Source organism: Barbus barbus (genome assembly GCF_936440315.1).
Source record: "Barbus barbus genome assembly, chromosome: 2".
Lineage (NCBI taxonomy): Eukaryota > Metazoa > Chordata > Actinopteri > Cypriniformes > Cyprinidae > Barbus > Barbus barbus.
Window position 1 is genome coordinate 40,299,406 of NC_136730.1, and position 21,666 is coordinate 40,321,071.

General features: G+C 36.5%; 1 protein-coding gene across 1 annotated transcript in view; it reads right to left on the reverse strand.

Moving 5' to 3' along the window:
• Positions 1-936: 936 nt before the first annotated feature.
• Positions 937-21,666, reverse strand: part of LOC306878242 (polypeptide N-acetylgalactosaminyltransferase 18-like) — a 107,630-nt gene continuing 86,900 nt past the window's right edge. The window contains exons 10-11 of the mRNA XM_079430462.1: positions 11,110-11,274; positions 937-1,581 (exon numbers count right to left, since the gene is read on the reverse strand). Coding sequence (XP_079286588.1) covers positions 1,435-1,581; positions 11,110-11,274 — 312 coding nt within the window. The 3' untranslated portion in view covers positions 937-1,434. The remainder of the gene's footprint in view (positions 1,582-11,109; positions 11,275-21,666) is intronic.

The window sequence follows — 21,666 nt, forward strand, 5'->3', positions numbered from 1 at the left end:
TTATAGAATTTGAGGTAACACTTTAGTTTAGGGACCAGTTCTCACTATTTACCTGTTTATTAGCATTTACTGCATATTACTAGCATATTGTCAGTCCTCTGTCATGTGTTCCCGCCTCATGTTTCCATATTTGGTTTGTTTCCTGTCCTTGTTTAATGTGATTATTAGTTCATTCTTGTCCAGCCGTGTTTGTCTAATTATCTATGATTATCCCTTGTATTTAATTCCTGTTACTCCCCGGCGTTCCTGTCTGTGTCTACCTCGCCTTGTCCTGCCCTGCCTTGTTTGGAGTCATTAAAGACTGTATTTTGAGTTTTTCATCCTTATCTTGTGTTTCTCGTTCATCATTGCTGTGTGCACCGTGACACATATTGGCTGTTTATTAGTACTTATAAAACACATATTAATACCTTATTCAGCATGGCTATATTTTAGATCCCTACCCAATTCCTAAACTTACCAACTACCTTACTATAAATAAGCAGCAAATAGGTGTTTGAGGCAAAAGTCATCGAAATAGTCAATAGTGAGAATTGGTCATCAAATTAAAGTGTGAGCGAATTTGATTGGGCGCACAGCTCATATTTATTTTGCTATTGTATCTATATGGTTAGTTATAATTATTGTACTCAGCAGTGTTTCCTCTGCTGTCCCGAACAGACCTGTAACCTATTTTTGTCTTGCGATCCACCAGTTTAGAACCACTGCTATAAAATTCATTGTGATCTTCATGGAATATTTTGGTGAACACAAGCGCAAGCCATGCATCTGAAGGAACAAACACTGAGTTGTACTCTAGAGAGAGCACATCTGTTCAACCAAACCACCGACACTGCGAGGAATTACCAAATCTGTCAACTACAGCTCTCTCTGTTTTACAGGAATGATGGTACAAGGTCTTGTGTAGGAAAATGTAGATCAGCAGAACTCACAAATGGTCTTCGCATTTGTTTTTTACTGCCATTAATTATAAATACTGAGAATATTTACTATACATGTAGATATAAAACAGTTGATTGTATCTAGATAAGTTCCAACATATTGGCATGTCCCAAAAATGTACAGAGTTATTTCAAAATAATCTCAACCTACAAACCTGAGACACTAGAAAGAAATACAGCAAGAACGTTGCCAAAGCTTTGCTACATAGTAGCAATTATGGCTTCAATGTGTGCAATGGAGCCGGTACAACCTTCAAGTCAAGACAAAACCAAGTATACCTTGCACAAAATAAATCTCAGTACAGTGTAGAACACAATGCAATATCTGCCAAATGTGGCTTATCAGTATGCACAAGTACAGTAGCTAGGAAAAATGTTTAACATTTATCATATGATGTCAAAGTCAAATACAGACATCCAGGTGCTTAAGCTTGTCATCATTTGTCAATGCAGTCCTCCCAGATGTGCATATTCTTCAGTCTCAATGGTACCATCATAAGGTGTTACCAGCCAACATATTTGTGATAGTCCAATTCTGGCCAGTGCATTTTTGGAGCGTCAGCTGATATCCAAACTCATTGTCATTGTTCTCCACGAGTTCAAGGCATCGCTTTGACTTTGTATTTTGGATGGAGCCTCCCTGAAGAAAGGAGAAAGAAAATAGATATATTTCATTACAGAATCCCCCGACTGTGCCTAGGCATGCTCCTGTATAGATGGAGCTGTCAGGGCTTCATCCATCTTCCCACAAAATTCCTTTTCAATATGGGTAACTTTTCACACTTCATGTTCAGAAAAATCTCATCTGGCATCACAGTCTGATCTCCTTTGAGAATGTAGTTATTCATACATAACATACACATACATTTTGTAAGTTTGGATAGAAACGAAATAGCACTTAAAGGATTAGTTCACCCAAAAATGAAAATTAGCTGAAAATGTACTCATCCTCGATACAATCAAGATGTAGATGAGTTTGTTTCTTTATCGGAACAGATTTGGAGACATTTAGCATTACGTCACTTGCTCACCAATGGACCCAGTGAATGGGTGCCGTCAGAATGAGAGTCCAAACAGCTGATAAAAACATCACAATGATTCACAAGCAATCCACACCACTCCAGTCCATCAATTAATATATTGTGATGTAAAAAGCTGTGTGTTTGTATGAAAACAATAAAAAGGCATTTTAACTTCAAACTGTCGCTTCTGACCAAAATACCAGACTATAATCCCTGTTGTCCACCAACATATTTGTTTAGAACTGGTTTCAAGGTACGTTTACACAACAACAATTTACTAAAAATGCAAAAAGTTTTTACAAAAGTTTTTGAAAAGTTTCACATGCAGACAACAATGTTGTCAAAACAACCCCTGAGGACTCGTATTTAAGCCAGAAGCAACAGTTAAAAACATCCTAATGATTAATTTATTACAAACACACTGCCTTTTTGCTTCACTGGAGTGGTGTGGATTATTTGTGGATTTTTATTTTTATCAGCTATTTGGACTCTCATTCTGACGGCACCCATTCACTACAGAGGATCCATTGGTGAACAACTGATGTAGTGCTATATTTCTCCAAACATGTTCTGATGAAGAAAAAAACTCATCTATATCTTGAATGGTATTTCTATAGGCATGTTTTAACAATCATGTAGATATTTTTGAGCCCTTAACCTCAAGCCTACCTTAAACCTAACCATATCTCAAGTACTCAAAAACAGATAAATGTATAGTGGCAACAAATTTAATTACAAATTTTGAAGTGAAATTAAAATGGTAAATCGCTGAAATCTGTCCCCAGATCTCCTACATCCTACATCACATTCAAAAAGATTTTAAGGCCACAGTATCAAAAGCTGGCATTTCAAAGTTGGCCAAAACACATGCAAGAGCCAATGCATTTGAATGTCTTTGACCTCAAACCTGTGGTGTAACGCTTGAGGCTGCAAATATTAAATGTTTAACTAATGCAACAATTGATTTGAATTTTGGATTTATGAATGTGATCATGTTGAACATATCAATCACTGAATAAATTAAATAAAATCAGCTTATTAATTCTATCAGTTCAATGAACATGAAAGTGTTTATAACATTTGCACATCTCTAAAGTTGTAAATTAGCTTTTACGATGATGTTGACACTGTACACTAATTAAGCAAATTTTAGTATCAATGCCATCATACAAAAAAGTATGTGTGCTACTACTTTATGTATGAATACACATGATTACTAATGAGACATGAAAAAAAAAAACATTTAGCATTAACTGGTAATTCAAGCTTGAATTTTTTCCAATATATGTATCAGAGACTTGATTAATTGCATTAATTTTCTAATGCACTTTTTTATATAATTGTATTTTTAGTATATGTTGTTTTGGCAATACTACTACTACTACTACTGCTAATAATCTTCTGATTTTGGGATGAAATGCCACACAATCATAATCTTGAAAGATGTTTTGAGGCCATAAAGAAGAAAACATTAGGAGGTGGAGAGTTTGGGTAAAAACATTCAAAACTTTAGAAACATCAGATGCATCAAATTCAACTTCATCTTTCATCTTCCCTTCTGAAAGGCACTTGATAGAGGCACAGCTGGTGTATCTGTAAGGGAACAGCAGCGCTGCAGGCTTAGACATAAGAGAGCAGGCTAAGAGCTAGAGGGAAGCATCCGCACTGATCTCAAGCCGGGGAGGATGGGACTGCAGGACTGAGATAGGGTGGCTGAGTTTTTCACTGCCAGCATTCATTTTAGCCCGCTTTTTACAGAAGAGAACGCCTGTGGCCTTAAGACCCAGGTTTATTTGGTCTCAGTACCAAAGACTCCTTCTCGCTCTTTGAGAGGTGCTCAAGGAATCCCACACAGCTGTGGTCAGGAGGTCTTCAGATAGAGGTTTTACATTCTCTAACAGATTATTTATGAAGGGTTTATCTGAAGCCTATCATGTGCACTGGGCAGCCTCCAAGTTTACGAGAACAGCAGGACATACAGCTACAAGCATTACAGTTTAACAGGTCAATATCGTCCGTGCTGTAGATATAGCTGTGGATCAGGGCATTTCTAGTGTTGACTTCCTAGAAAACTGTAAGCACTGTGACGCTCCAACCAGTGTTATTTTAGTATCATTGATACTTCTACAGCTAATATTTTAAATTACAGTTATTTTATTTATTTATTTTCATTTTTGATATGTCTATATAGATTTTATTAAGTTTTAGTTGTAGTTTATTTAGTTGTAGCAGTGCTTTAAATTAAACTAAATGACAATTAGCAATGTATACTATGTACTACGGTACTACTGTAAGTTATGCTGTATATGTGGCAGTACACAATTTAAAGGCATATCTGCAAAAACATTGCTAGAGAGTCTTTTTTAGTGCAGCAGCCTTTCTGCTGTGCCCCGTGTAGTAAATGCAGTGTAGAATTCATGCCTTATATGGTACTGAGTGTTTCATTTTGCAGTGAGACATTGCATGTCTTTGTTTGCGCTGCAGTTTATCAGGAGAAAGGGACTGAAAAGATTTAGAAAATCAGCAGCTCAAACATTCTTTTTAACATCATGATATCTTTTATGTATTGTTTCAGTTCATCCTTTGCTCATCTGACCATTTTTGGAACAGGTGTTATGCTTAGTTTATAGAACCAATTTGTGATGACGAATGCAATGCATTTATCAACATAACATATCAATTCTTATAATGTGTTTTTAACATTGTAAATTAATTATGTGTTTTAATATACTGTCCTTCAGTCAGAGTTGGAATTTTTAAGATATGGGGAGAAAAAGCTCCTGCATGAGTTTGTTTTTTATTTATAACTTGATAGTTCAGCAATATGACACGAGCAAACAGAGCGCTGTTCTTCGTAATATCAGCACAATTGCAATGAGACATTCTTAAAAAAAAACAGTCACTTGCTTCATTCCTGAATAAATCAGCTGTTTTGAACTAATTGTTTGAATAAATGATTCAGTGACTCATTGAGACTTGCTGCCACCTACTATCCGTTTTAGGATTTGATTTGAATTATGAATTAACACAATAACACATGGTATGATGATACTTACAATATCGTAACATATTTATGGTATCATGACAACCCTACTACATTTATGAAAAGCCATTTATGACATTTATTTTCCCCTTGATTTCCTTTTTTTCCCGGATTTTGTTTTATGATTTAATAAAAAAATCATCTTTAAAAACAGTGTCTAATGAAATTAATTAATAAAACTTTAACAAATTTTAAACAGCTGTATAAATTGAAACATTATTAAAATATATTAGTTGTATGCTATTTCTTAAAACTAATAATATTATCATTACTTAGAGAAGTACAGTTCTAGTATACAATAGTAATACATGTCTGTCAGAATTTCTTAAAGTTAAACTGAACTTTTATTTTGGTGGGTTGTTGTGAAGATCTTTGGGATTCAGTGTGCATTTGACAGTAGTTTTTCTCAAATGCAATGATGAAAAGATTGTAAAGTGACCCTCAGAGCAGATCTGGAGATGAAGTTTGTGTGTAAAGCTGTGAGCATCACGTGTGTTTGAGTTTGTGTAACAGATGAAAATGTGCCATTAATTGACACAGAGACACACAGAAAATACAGATTTATTAGCCACATGAACTGAATATCTGTTTTGACCTATGTCAAGTAGATTGCTTATCTTTATGGACATAAATTTTGTCACGATCTTGAGAAAGAGATGTAAATTGTCATTCCTCCACTATGACCTCCACCACCAAAACTCTTTGAGAAGTTGTTGGCTGAGATTTTATGTGGAATATAATTTGAAGATGATACACAGGTATTATTAATCATATTATTATTAATTATGAATGAGAGTTCATCAAATACGTGCTAAATTCAGTGTCTAATTGAAATATTGAAGTGATTGTCTCACAATTTCTTCCTTTAAAGATACAAATTCCTCCTGCCTTCTTAATTTTGTCCTATTATATTGTTTTAAAACACAATGAACACCTGTAAGGCACAGATAAAACCAGGCAAAAAAAAAACTGGCATGCAATTTTAGTGTAACTCTTCTGACATGACAGTCTTTAAAGCCCCCATACTTTTGATTAAAAATTCGCAAGACTCAGAATAATTCATAAATCTTGGCAAGAAGCCTCGAACTGTAGTAAGTAACGTGGCTCGCTGTCAATTTATTGATAGTGCTGACAGTTGTTGAGCAGCTGAAAGTTCTGAAAGTCATTCATTTCAAAGAATTATGCTCAGCTTGAATCGTCAAACCTATTGAGGAACTGAGGGTTGTTTCAGCATTAAGGCTTATTTCGACAAGGTTACTTCATTGTTTTTAAAAATTAAGCTCCCTTTTTTTTTTCTTAAACAAATGCAACGAGAACAAAAACACCTCAATGACATGGAAAGAAAGACTCTTAGGTTTTTCTTTGAAACTAATAGAATCAGAAGAAAACAATTCGAAGTTTACATTGTTTTTTTGTTCATAGTTTGCTCTCTAAAAAGAGTTCATCATTTTATCATAATTTCACCCTAATTTGTCATGCGCGTGTGATACTCATCTGCTAAAGCTGCCTAGGGCACAAATGTTCCACTCATAATGATGCATAAGAAGTGTGTTAAAGGTTACAGGTTTCCAAAGTCTTTAAAGTGATTCATTCAAGCATGGGAGATCTAATGTGATGGTGTGCATCCAACTGTGGGCATAGGGTAAATATGAAGGGCAAGGCTAAACCAGCCCATCACATGAACTGTTCGCTGGCTGATGTTGACATGAAGGATCCCTCACATAATCATCAATTCACTATAAAGAATTGGTCAGTTGGCTATAAGAATGGCCTTGTTCTCTCACATCATGCCTAAGAAGTAAACCAACACAGGCATTTAATATTGATCCAGTCTATTTTAATGATGATGTGTGTATGTGAGTGTGAGACTGAGATTAGACTGGAGCATTGCCTTCAGCCATAGCTAATGTGAGATACATACAAAACACAAAAGGCAGTTAGGGAGGCAGCAGAGATATTTTATAATTGGAGAAAGAAGTTACAAATGGCAAGTGATAAAACAGAAACTAATTAATGAGTAACCGACACACATTTCAATGAGTAGCATCATCATCTGTCTTATAAAGAACAAAAATAACTCCAATAAACAGACGCTCACGTACAAATGAGTATTATTAAAAGCAATATATCAGCCGTTTTATTTCTAGTCTCACCCCCATATGGTTATTAAAGAATTTCTTTTAAAATTTATATTAAAACTGCAAAACTGTGTAAACAGCTCATCTATGCACACCAAATAGATAACACACTAAAATGTAATTTTCTACATTAAATTCAACTAATGAAGAAAATAGAAGAAACACTTATTTTAAGAGTAGAAATGACAGAATTGACCATAAATAGATGAAAATGAAGATGTGACAAAAAATGGTTTCACTTTTTTATGGTTCTTCTCTAATTATGTGGTGCTTATTATTATTGTACTATTTATTTTTAGGTAGCATCAGTATTTTGGTAAATATTTAGGTCAAGTAAAGTTTAGAACTTCTATCAGTAATTATGAAATATGAATTGGTTTAATACAGATATGCTAAAAACACATGCATCTGTCAATTTTGAGATTTTGGGCTTTTTGGTTTTTCATAAAGTGTTTTTTTTTTCAGACTAGTGGAAAGAAAACATCCAAAATAAAGAAAAAAACTAATGGCCTTTGAAATATGTATTGTAATTGAAATCTATTGACACAAATAGATAAAGTGCTTTAAAAGAAGCTTTTTTTCACAATTTTTGGGGGAAATAAAATGTTGTATATAATCAAGCAAACTATATAGGAACGAATCTCTCTGTAACAACCTTCAAGATATAGACAGGAATAAAAGTGTAAAGTTTAGTGTGTGTAAGTGCTTATGGTTTTTTGTCAAAATATTTTTCTGAATTATGACAAAAATGAGATACCCCAAATTAATTTGTAAATGCATTTGACTCTAATATGTTAAAACAATTAAAAAAAAAATCTGAAACTGATTTCATCTAGTGTTCAGATTTTTGTACTAGAAATTTATGCAAATTAGCACACATTTCATTTACTAATGCCGTATTTGCATATTTAACCATTTTAGAAAACATGTAATACAAAAAATATTTGCAATTATCAATGTAATCAATCAATTGGGTAAGGTGATAACTATTATTATTATTATTATTTACCCTATTCACCTGCAGTGGTATTTTGCTTTTGCAAGGATGGAACATTCTAGAAGTTTCTGTAACATTTTGTAATATTCTAGTGCTTTCTGGAACATTCCAGAACATTGTGGGACGAGTCATAAAAATACAAAAATCATCCAGTTAAAACTTCTAGATGACTCAGTTTTGGTAACTCCTTATGTTAAAGAATTATGCATTTAATATAATGTTTATGCTTGAGTAAATACAGTAGAATTATAGAAAAGTTATGTGATTTTCGTATACAGCATGTTAAACTTCAAAAAAGAAACATTAAAAATAAAAGCAAAACAAAAACTTTCTAAATGGTGTATGACGAAAAAACATGTATTATAATAATATATAATATAATGTAAGGTAATATAATATAATACACAATGTTTAACAAGAGACTGTGCTATATTATGAATATAGCAATGTCTAAAGGGGACCTCTTCAGCCGTGACTGTATTCCTTCCGCTGGAAGATGATGGCTGCGTCTGAAACCTCAGGCAGCTGCCTTGCTGCCTCACTGCCTTGTCAATCAATGACTAAACAGACAGTATTTCTGTATGAAAGTACCTCTTAAATAAACAGCTTTTAGACAGGCGTCCAAGGCACCATAACATCATGTCTAATGATCTTGAACAAATTCAAATAAGATCTATTAATCTTTAGAGATAATGGAGCAAATATTTGTTGTCTACAATGCATTTTTCCTGTTAGATCCAAATTTGAATGTACCTCGCTGCCTTCTTACACGTGTCATTTTAGTATTATTATATTATTATAGTTTTCATAAATATGCTGGAGTAGATTTCATTGAATTTTGCTGTCATTTTAAAATATTTAGGTAAAATATTTCTACTTTCATTTCAATATTAGTTGTTCTGTTTCAGATTGTATTTATTTCCACCATGCCACTTATTTATATTTTATTTCAGCTTTTGTTTCCGATAACAAACATTTTTTTTTTTTAGTTTTAGCAGTAATAACCCTGCTTCTCACCTCCACACACTTAGTGCAAGTGCAGCATTTTTCAGTGTACATAATAAACATTTGACACAATAAACTTCCCTAGTTACTATCAAAATTAGTTATGAAAATAGCATCAGCCATATTATAAAATATGAAAGTCCTTTGTCTCTGGATCTCAGAAGAGCCCCTTCGTTTGATATGCCACTTATTTTGTTTGGTAGGTTTTGAAAACACGACTTTAAGAGTATATTTAATCAGCTGATTTCCTTATCCAGCAACCAAAGAGCAAACCAAGCTTATTTTCATTATATGAACATGTGAACTCACAGGATTTGAAGGAATAATAGAGTTGATTATGCATTTGAGCTTTACATTTGAAAGGAGCTGAGGAATGTAGGACTCCTTCTGACCTTTGTGGCTCTAATTAGAGGTCCGGAAAAGAACGAGGATCAAATACTCCTCCGAAAATACTTTTTCGTTTTACTTTTTGTGTCTTATTTACAGTCTTTTCCCTTGTATTACAAACAGTTCTCGCACCCGAGGTACCAAACACAATACTAGGGCAAAGAGCTCTGAATGTCAAAATGTAGACGTGCCCCTAAGCATCTTTAGAGTCACGCAGGTTTGTTTTCAATGAGAAACCTTTCCCTTTATTAAACTGACGCAAAGGGCATCAACATAAATGTTTAATTTGGATTCAGCAATATTAATTAGTTTTCAGTGATTAATATTTTAATCTGTTGTCTTCTCAAGGAGCTCTGCTCTATTGAAGTGTTGTGTTTTGTTAGCGTTTTCTTTTTTAGTTGGATGACTAAAACATGAACTTTATCAACATCAACTTTCATCAAGGCAGTCACTCTTAAACTTCAATCCACGCTCAAGGCACTACACTGTCCCTGACAAAACATGACATCCCAGTGGAGCAGAAGTACAAAAACATTAGCTTAAAACAGCAACCGTAAGGCCTTAGTTAAAACTGAAACCGATATCCCAAAGTATCACTGCTACTTTTTCAATTACATACAGCTATATACTGTACAGCTAATCATTTGGATTTATAAGCAGGACATTGTGAGAAATTAAAAGAATAGTTCACACCCAAAAAAAATTAAACACCCTCAGATGTAGATTTGAAGAAATTTAGCGTTACATCACTTACTCTCCAATGAATCCTCTGCAGTTGAATGGGTGCCGTCAGAATGTGAGTCCAAACAGCCGATAAAAGCATCATAATAATCCACACCTCTCCAGTCCATCAATGAATGTCTTATGAAGTGAAAAGCTGCATGTTTGTAAGAAACAAATCCATCATTGTGGCATTTTAACTTTATACCGTCACTGCTGGCCAAAATACTAGTCCATAATCTATAATAATGCTACCTCCAGTTAAAAACCTCTCACATAAAACAAAATGCTATCACTGACATATTTGTTTAAAACCGTTTTAGATTGTTTTGCTTGTAAACAGTGCAAATCTGTGGATATATAATTTCCTTATTCAGATAAGATGACCTTTTCACTGGAGAAGGCAACATTATAGATAGAGAACTCATATTTTTGCTGGAAGCAATGGTTTGAGGTTAAAAGCACCTTAATGGTACATTGTTTATTACAAAAACATTTTTATTTTTTTTTACTTCTTAAGATGTTAATTGACAGAGTGGAGTTGTGTGGATTAATTATTGTGATGTTTTTATCAGCTGTTTGGACTTTCTGACGGCACCCATTCACTGCAGAGGATCCATTGGTGAGCAAGTGATATAATGCTAAATTTCTCCAAATCTGTTTTGATAAAAAACAAACTAATTTACATCTAGACTGGGTATGTATTTACCTGAGGGTGAATACATTTTCAGCAATGTTTTGGGGGGATGAATTATTAATTTCATAAAAATATAAAAATTGAAAATATGAGTGTCAGTATTTAACACCTTGGGATGTTGTATATGCGAGTGCAGACTGTGCAGCAGGTGTGTATTACCTGAGTAAAACGCCAGTGGAGCTTCATGCGTTTAGCTACAGCATAGCTGCACTCAATGAGCCGTGGCCGGCCGTTCACATCCACCAGGCACTTGTTGTCATCATCGTCGATGGTGGGGCTCAAGATGCCCACGAATAACTGCTGAGTGCTGGTGTAGTATACATTCTGCAATGACAGAGCAGACTCATGAATAAAACCAGGCTTCAGAGTAAGCTTGTTAAAGAGAGCAAGTCTGGCAGCAAATAGTCACTGCGGAAGATTACAAGGACAGGCAATTGAACCATTCAATACGATAAATGTCTATATCTCATGTTATGAGACATCTCCATGCAGCAGACCATGAAAACACACAAGCTAAAAGTGTGATTTCAAATCAACTCAAGATGGAGGGCACATTGTAGTGCGTTCAAATATATTATGAAGCATTCTGGTGCACTCTGAAAGTAAAGGAAAACAAAGTGGCACACAAAATAATAGTGCACATAAAGAATGACTCATAAGTAAGTGATAAAAAATAAATAAATAAATACAGTACATGCAAAAATATTAACTATTCTAAAAAATTATTAACTATTATTATTTTTTTCCTAAAACCTTGCATATATGAGTCACATGTCTGAGTCATCTTTATGTGCTCTACTATAGGACAAAGTGTACAGATTTTGTCAGTTTTTATTTTCTTTAATAAGTGTACACATCATTTTAATAATTCACATTTTCTCACTTCACACACAATTTGCAAAGCATTTATTTGATATGTTAATTTTTTGATATGTTTCACATCTGGCTGCTCTAAATAAGTTAATCAATTATTGAATAATGTTTGGGGATATGCTAATAAACCTATTCCACTCTTCAAGTGACAGGATGCCTTTTTTGCCATACTAGTATAGTTCTCTTTGTTGACTAAGCAATGTATTATTTATAATATACAAGTGAGAGCTAGCATAATGCATTACACACACCCATACCGAACCTCAGCGCATTAACACTTTATAACAGATGGTCACATTTAGCCTCTACCCAAAGTGTCTATACTTTTGCAGAGAAAACACACCTTCATTAGCATTGTATTGAAGGGGTCATATCATTCATATAACACTAATTAATATATATATTAATATAATATTCATATCAGTGTATTTATTCCATGTGGTCCACTTATAACGTTAGTCCAGATATGCAGCCAAAAAAGTCATAATATGATTTTTTATGACCATCTTCCACCGTCTGTCTGGCCCTTAGAATTAAACAGGCTATTTTTGCATCTAGGCGCATTGGAAATACATGATTCTTCCTACATTTTTGCAAAACTGGTGTTCTCTGGTGTTCATTTTGGCTGAAAACTGTAAAAAGATACCTATACATACATTTCATTGTGGTTTTCAGGCAAAATTAACACTAAAGGCAGTAAAACAGCAACAACTTTTAACACAAAATATAATAACGGGGCAAATTGTCAATACATAAAGACTTATTTTTGCACAATTATTTGCATAATACTATGTTATGACCTTGAAACACTTTTACCATGCATGGTTTGTAAACTAATACATTTTGATGTTTGCATCACATAACCAGCTGTATGCTGTTCTGTTGTACTAAACTTGCTCGGTAGCGCACCTGGTATAGTATTGCACTTGCGATGTGGAGAGCTCATGCATGAGTCCAGTGAAACATGAATCACGACTCAAAAAATTTGTAGAAAGAAGATAAAATGGTATGGTTGCTTCAACAAACGCTCACTTATCTCACTTTCGGTTAGGGTTTAGTGTAGGGGCATCATTCACCATATCAATTTGCTGTGATACGTACAAAAAAGCATTACCACAGTCATGAATAACAGTTTCTGAGATAATTTATCTCAATATTTAGCAGCAGTCACTGGGCATTTCACTTTAAAAGTGCCATGAAATGTGAACTAATGGGATGGTTGCAGGATTTGATGTGACAGGAAATGACTATTGTCATGGAGGGCATGTCAAACCTGTCAAAGATTCAAAAAGAAGCACCGTTAATTGTGTTGTTGATGTAATTTCCTGTGATGGAAGAAGTGTCAATGTGTGAGCCAGAAACACCAGTGGCATCTGTCTGAAGAATCACCGGCAGTCACTCCAGATGGCCTGCAGGAGCTCAACCTTCAATGGCATGTAGGATGAAGAGACTTGGAAGCCGTTAGTGTGTGTAGTGCATGTTTCTATGTGACTGAACGTGTGTAGAGAGAAGGTTAGCATAAGGGGAGCAGCCAAGGGGCTAAGGAACATCTGGCAGACATGGCAGGCGCGTCTCTCCAGAGCCAAAATCACTGCTTAAGTCACAAACTTAACATTGCTTGTTGTCTCATGCATAAAAAAAGTATTTACCCATGAATGAATTCTTCAAATGTGTCATTACATTAGATGCTGTGAAGCGAAAACGCTGTAGAAAAGTGTGGAGCGCTCCATTTGTTGCTCCTTTAGTTTGTAGAGAACACTGAGCAGCGGATTGCAATGCAGGTGCGTTTTTCTCCTGAAGGATTTTCTCTTGTTCAAAGTTCAGAGAGTCCTCTGGCAAGCTTTAGTTTCAAAAGATAATATTACCAAAGTGTTGTAACATAAAACTCTTTCTCTTGGATATATTTGGGTTGAGAACAAGACTTCAGGCTTTTAGACTAATCCCAGGGTGGTACTACGCATTATTCTACTCGTATAATTGGATATAAAGAAAATAGGTTAATGGTAAGGTGCTGATTCAGAATTTACATTCAATATATTTTTATATTTGTGTGGTGTTTTGATGTGCATTCCATTTACAATCAAATACAGCTCTCACAGGCTATTTGGAGTCTTGATCTTGTGGTCTTAAGACTTCTTATGATGACATAAACCTGGCCCTGGCTTGGATCTTGGTCTCACTATTCAATGTCTTGGTCTGGACCGAGGTCTTGACTGTCACTGCAGAATACATATTTTGTGTCTACGGCACTGTACCATCTTTTTGAGTATCTTTTGTGTTCTATTGTGAATGTGAAACAAAAACTATCATACAGTTTAGAGACTCGCTTCTTAAAAGAATTGACATTTTATTTCTTCTTAAAAGTTCTTAAAAGACTATTTTAATGACCTAAAGAACCTTCTTCCACTGTAAAGAACCTTTTGTGCAATGGAAAGGTTCCATGGATGTTAAAGGTTCTTCGTGGAACCATCAATGCCAATAAAGAAATTGTATTTCTTGAATTATTTCCTTTATTTTACCTGGAATTGTCCCATTGAGATATAGATCTCCTCTACCAGGGAGTCCTGGCCAAAATGGCAGCACAGAGAGTTTCACATACAGATTAGACACACACAGAACAAGAAAAACAGTAAAGAATAAAACATATCATCCAACATCATAAGAAATAAAACCAAATTACATAAAACATTCACGTTTCTTTCAGATAGAGCTCCAAAAGGTTTCTAAAAATATTTAAAGATGGAATTGTTTCTAACATCATAACACTCTGCATTTCATTCCATAGCCTCGGACCATAAGAGGAAAAGGCAGTTTTGCCAAACTCCGAACATATTCTAGGAACAGTCAAATGTATTTTATAAGATTTTCTAGTGCTATAATTACAATATGATAAAAGATTACGAATATAAGTTGGCAGTTTACCTAGTAATGCCTTGGCAGTAAATAATAGCATGTGCATTTTTCTCCTTTGGTACAAGGAGGACCAACCAACCATTTTGTACAAAGTACAATGATGGGAAAGTGAAGATGTATTTGTCGCAAATCATATTGCAGCATGATATATACTATCTAACTTCTTTAATAAGGATATGTTTGCATGCTGTGACGAGTCGGCTGCCTCCCCCCTGTCCATCATCACCACCCCGTCCCATATTCGCCGCCCTTCACCAGGCTCCCGACAGGAGTGGGTGTGTGAGAGAGGAGGGGCGCTGAACAGCCAGGGCTGGCGGCGTGTGATGAGGCGCACCTGACGTGAATAGAGCCTCATCACCGCCGCCGTTAAATGCCGAACGCGCCTCTCCTCGGGAGACCGGTCTCTTCCCCGTGCATGCACGCTGGTGTCCTCGTGGGTCCAGGAAAGGGAGCGTAGAGGGAACTACCCGCCGTCGCCAGAGACGCGAGCGACCGGACCCGCAGTCCGGCCGACACCGCAGCCGCGATACGGCCGTCGGGCGAGGACGCCGGGCCGTGGAATCCCGTCAAGCACCCGAGGATCAAGGAGTTGGACGAAGCCGCCACAGAAGCCGCCGTCACCCGCGCCCCGGGACCTCCAGACGGGAGCGCGTGCGGCCGCCGGACTCCGCCCCTTACCTGGACCCTTCCCTCCTGAACACTGCCCTCCTTCACGAGCCCCGCAACACAACGAGGACACCAGATCCCTGTTTATTTTGGACACTTTTCCCCCTTTGGACACTTTATTTTAATATTTTGTTTAATAAAAACCTCTCCGAGGCTTGACGCCACGCCCACTGTGTCTGTCGTTGGCTCCTCCCGCCACAGTGGTGGAGAATGCGGGCAGGCGGAGCCTAGACAGCGCAGTTGGGCAACATCTGATGACGTCATCCCCTCTCGCTCGCAAAAAAGCCGTGGAACCCGCACGGGGACAGAGGAACAACGGGGACAGCCTCCCAGCCACAAAAGGGGTAAGTGATGTTCTTTCTATTGGTCATTTACCCTGTGGCTGGTTGAGGCTGACAACTAATACCCGGTTTCTCTGTCCCGGTTCCGGCGCGGTGCGAGAGGGAGAGTTGCCCGGAGAGGAATCCCTGCCCCGCCCACTCCGACCGCTGGAGCCTGGTTGAGGAAGGTAGCACTCCTGCGTGGGCGGCGACCCTCGGACGGGGATGTCGCTTGGGAGGGGGGGATGTGACGAGTCGGCTGCCTCCCCCCTGTTCATCATCACCACCCCGTCCCATATTCGCCGCCCTTCACCAGGCTCCCGACAGGAGTGGGTGTGTGAGAGAGGAGGGGCGCTGAAACAGCCAGGGCTGGCGGCGTGTGATGAGGCGCACCTGACGTGAATAGAGCCTCATCACCGCCGCCGTTAAATGCCGAACGCGCCTCTCCTCGGGAGATCGGTCTCTTCCCCGTGCATGCACGCTGGTGTCCTCGTGGGTCCAGGAAAGGGAGCGTAGAGGGAACTACCCGCCGCCGCCAGAGACGCAAGCGACCGGACCCGCAGTCCGGCCGACACCGCAGCTGCGATACGGCCGTCGGGCGAGGACGCCGGGCCGTGGAATCCCGTCGAGCACCCGAGGATCAAGGAGTTGGACGAAGCCGCCACAGAAGCCGCCGTCACCCGCGCCCCGGGACCTCCAGACGGGAGCGCGTGCGGCCGCCGGACTCCGCCCCTTACCTGGACCCTTCCCTCCTGAACACTGCCCTCCTTCACGAGCCCCGCAGCACAACGAGGACACCAGATCCCTGTTTATTTTGGACACTTTTCCCCCTTTGGACACTGTATTTTAATATTTTGTTTAATAAAAACCTCTCCGAGGCTTGACGCCACGCCCACTGTGTCTGTCGTTGGCTCCTCCCGCCACAATGCATATAACCATTTACTCTTTCAATATAGTCCCCTTCCAAAGTTAGAATAGGAGGAACCGTTATTTTGGTACGACAACGAGTAAAAACCTTATATTTAGTTTTGTTTGTGTTTAAAACCAATTTCAGTTTTATCAATTGCAGTGAAGGAATCTTGTAACAGCTCTATGGCTTGTTTCATAGACTGTGCAACTGTATAAATAATTGTGTCATCAGCATATAAATGGATTTTAGCCATGGTTATCTCTTGACCTATGTCATTTATATAAAGTGAAAATTAAACCGGAGCTAAAATAGATCCCTGTGGGACTCCTTTATTTATTTTTAATTCTGTAGAAGTGAAATTTTCAACTGAGACACACTGCATTCTTTCTGTCAGATAATTATTGAACTAATTTAGACAAATTTTACTAAAACCCAAGCAACCGAGTCTCTGCAATAAGATTTTGTGGTCTACAGAATAAAATGCTTTAGAGAGATCAACAAATAGAACAGCACAGTACTGTTTATTATCTATGCATGTAATAATATCATTTGTAGTCAACATAGCAGCTGTAATAGTACTTTTAATAGTGTAGGTAAGTTAAATACCTCTTGCCATTTATGTACTCAACAGAAGTAATAACTGAAAAAAACAAACAATGTCATAACATTTTGAGTCAGCGGAAGTAGAACTAAATGCAATGCTGTACATCTTTCACATTTCCAATAATCACAGAAGCCATATTCATAATCTCAATTATTATTTCAGTTAATTGTAAACCAAATGCAGTGTCAAAAATTACAGCAGGTTGCAGTAGCTGTCACCTTGCACTGCTGTTTCGCAAAACTTTCCTGAACAGTGTGCTATTCTCAGAACGGAGGGAGCGAAGGGTCCGAAATAATCTCCTTGGGAACAGTTCTGTCTCGCTATATTTTACATGTTCAGTAGTGTGTTCATGTGTGCACAGGTTTGAGACGTTTGCCAAGAACTTCCTGTTTTTGTATGAGCTCCATTGTCAAAAAAAAAAAACCCATCCCTGCTGTTCAGAAGGAAAAAACTGCACTGCGTTTTGCACATACTTCAAATATTAGGAAACTAACACCTTTGAAGAGAACCAGATGCTGTTTTCTAAAGAACATTGAGATGTTAGATATGGAAATAAGTTGTTGTTGCTACTGAAGGGCCATCGTATCTCTTTCATTAGCATCAAAAGTATCTTAAGCTATTTTATTTTGTATCCTTAAGATGAAATATGCTGATGTGGACACATTTTTGTAAAAATCCCTTGAAAGCACTGCTATGAGCTGAGTCCTGATTATAAACTCCACAGGGGCCTTCTGACAGGTAAGACTAAGCCAAACTGGATGTGACAGCAGCAGAACGAAAACCGAGAGAGAAATAATATGACTATTATTGCCTATAAATCATCAAACTATAGCACAAATAGCATATTCCACACATCAACAAAGTGCACTATGCTATTATTCGTCCTATACAATGTTTTGTCAGCAATTCAGACTTCTAATTTTATTTCTTTCATAGACTAATAAAAAAAAATATACATATATTTTTTGCTTTTTTTTTTACAAGTCCCTTGGCATTTGTTACTATTTTCTTTTACACCCGAAATGGATTTTATGTTTCCTCCTCAGACAAACTGTCATTTTTGCCTGGCCTTGGTAAAAATTTCAGATCTTCTTCCTCTAGTTTTGTTATATTTTGAACTTACACATGTGCAAAAGCATAAATTATCTCTTCACGATGAACCATTGTGTTCTCAGTACGAAGTAAACACCTTTACTCATCTATTGTGTGTTGGTACTGTAGGTTGCACTACAAATAATTATGATCCATCATTTTGATGGACTGGGTTATGTATTTAGATAACATGCATGCTATGTTATGCATTATCACTCTAACGGTGATAATTAAAGCCTTTGTCATTTACAAATCATACACTGCTTTCATGTGCACCTGGGAAATCAGAAGATACAGCAGATTCAAATTGGAAACATAACACAGAAGTAGACTAAACAAAATTAATTATATTGTCAACAATAAACACAAATACTATATTTGATTTCAAAATGATGAATATTATTCATTTATGTTACTTATTTACACAGTATAAAAACAATCATTTTTTTAAACAAAGCATAAAGTCGCGTGATTTTAGACTTGTCTATTAACTGATCTGCACATCATACATTTAAAATTAAACTACAGTATGCAAAATAACTTTCAAAATCATCCATTATAATTCACTACAACAGACTTCTACAGATCTCTCTCTCTCTATATATATTTCAAATATTATAAATTATATTTTAGATCAGTGTTTCTGCAGTTTCAAATCAGGTATATACAGTATATTTATTATTTTCAAATCTCATTAAATTTGATAAAACAATTAGCTCATTTAATATTGCTTGTTCCACAACTAGTCATTTTTATGCATAAGTTTCTTATTTTTTAATGTTAAAAATGTATAATCCAAATGAAGGGAACTTTTTTATGCAATTCAAATACATAAATCTTAAATTTAGGCCTAAATATTTTGGGGGTGTATGCTTGTGAACTGCCAACATATAAAGCCGTGCAAATTCATTTTAGCTATAATTTTATTATTATTATTATTATTATTTTATATATAATCCTTTTGTGATTTTGTGGTTTTCAATATAATTGTATGTCCAGTTAACATCGTCACCAAGCATTAACAACATTTTCTGTAACACTGTCACTCAGACATTAATAAACACCATTGTTATATTTCCATGTTTTTCTGTGATGTATAGGCCGCCTCCGACTACCCCCAGAGTCTCAGAGATATTGGCAGAAAGTGCTGGAAAATGAAACAACCACCCCTGCACAAAAACACTTACGATTATCATCCAGCCCACTCTTTCAGCCGCTCTATTGTGTCTGACCGTGTACTGCGTGTTTCTCATTTAAAGGCAATGTTCACTTTCACTACTTCAAACTATTTCATGGATGAGGTTTTAATACTCATAGTACAGACAACATAAAGTAATAACCACCAAAAAGAACCTTTTCATTGCTAAGGTTGCTGCTATATAGCTCAAGAGACTTAATGGATTTCTAAAATACCTGAGAAGAAAAAGATCCATCTGCTCTCCATTTAATCTCAGACACAGGCACTCTATTAGCTATTTTTGTGATCCATAATTATGTGTTGTCTGGGCACATAACTGCTGATTAGCTAGATTATTTTTCCTCTCTGTTTCAACAGAAAACAGAATTAATAAAAATGATCAAACCAGATGAAAGTGGCAAACAAAACATTTCCCTTTCCTTTTTAGTAAGCAGTTGAAAACATCTCAGCTGTTCTAAACTACATCTGCTGAAAATTCCCTGGTGATTTGTGAGCCTAACAATTCATCAGCATTGAAAAACTAATTTCTCACCTGTGAATTTTTTATAGGCTAATATTTCTGCAACCAAACTCTTTATTTTGTGCTTGCTGTGTTTTTGGAATCATCATGCTTCCATAACCTTTCTCAATCAGCCCTTTCTCAGCTGGATCAGCTATTGCAGCACCTTCTATGACTTATTGTTCACCCTTTTCCTGCCCTTTACCATCTTGAGTGGCGCCATCAGCTCGAGTGCTGCTCTCTGACTCTTTCTGAGGATAGGAGAGCACTACAGGTCCTTCCATGTCACACCTGAAACCTCTTAGTTTCCTTTCTCTCTAAATATTACATTATCAAACTTATCTTTTATTAATTTGACCATAACATTTCGAGAGATTATTTGGTCAATGACATTATTGTTTCCTGAAAGAAGCTACAAAAAGGGGATATGTGGGGCATTTTTGAGACAAGTTGGCCATGTCAAGATGTACTCTACTGAACACCGCCTTCCTCAGTGGGAACATGACTAGTAAAGGGGTGGTGATGGCGCAGTGGATAAGACACTTGGTGTGAGAGACCCGGGTTCGAATCCACTGTGAGACACCAATGTGTCCCTGAGCAAGACACTTAACCCCCTAGTTGCTCCAGAGGCGTGCGACCTCAAAAGCGTCAACTAAATGAATAAATGTAAATGTAAAGAGCTATTTCACAAATGTGTAACAAAATTGGTGATATATTTTGTGCACCACTGCCCGAGAATAGTTTTGAATTTACTATAGTTTAATAGTTTTAAATTCGGCAATTTACTGTTCCTTCTTCTAGGAACTCTCCAAAAACTTTTTTTCTCTGCTTTTAAATATTTTTAGACATTTAAACATACATTCATCAGTGCTGATATTTCGATGACAAAATTCCTTCTCAGCACATCTGTACTTTTATTATTTGTCCCTTGTTTTATGTAATGTCTGTCGCATTAATGTTTTACACTACTATTCAGCCAAGTCTTTAATCATAAAGAACAAAATAGGTCAAATAAAAATTCATTAGGGCTGTCAAAAGTTTTAAATCTCTCATCAAATCAATGATATGGCAATCAATTAAGGTAAACATGTAACGTTTATTACGCCCAATGATGCATTAAAAGTTGGATATATAGTACATCTGTCTTTACCTGTATACAGTAAAAATACTATGTTACTGCATATAGTAAAATCTCAGCTGCATGAATGTTTATATCATTCCAAATATATAAACTGTATTATTGTACAGCCCTATATATAAAGTTGCATGTATATCCATCCAAACATACAGTACATACAAGGAATATATACTGCATTGCCAAAATGTAAACTATATTATTGGCCAGCTCTAATTTGCTGAATGTAACTAAAGGGATAGTTCACCCAAAAATGAAAAATCTGTCATCATTAACTCTCTCTCTCAAACCTGTATGAGTTTCTTTCTTTTAATGAACAGAAAAGAAGACATTTTGAATAATGATGGTAACCAAACAGTTGATGGTAGCCATTGACATATGGTTGTTTGGATACCCACATTCTTCAAAATATATTCTTTTGTTCTTAACAGAAGAAAGAAACTCGACATGAGTAAATGATTTTAGGTAAATTATTTATTTTAAGATATTTTCTGTAAAGCTGCTTT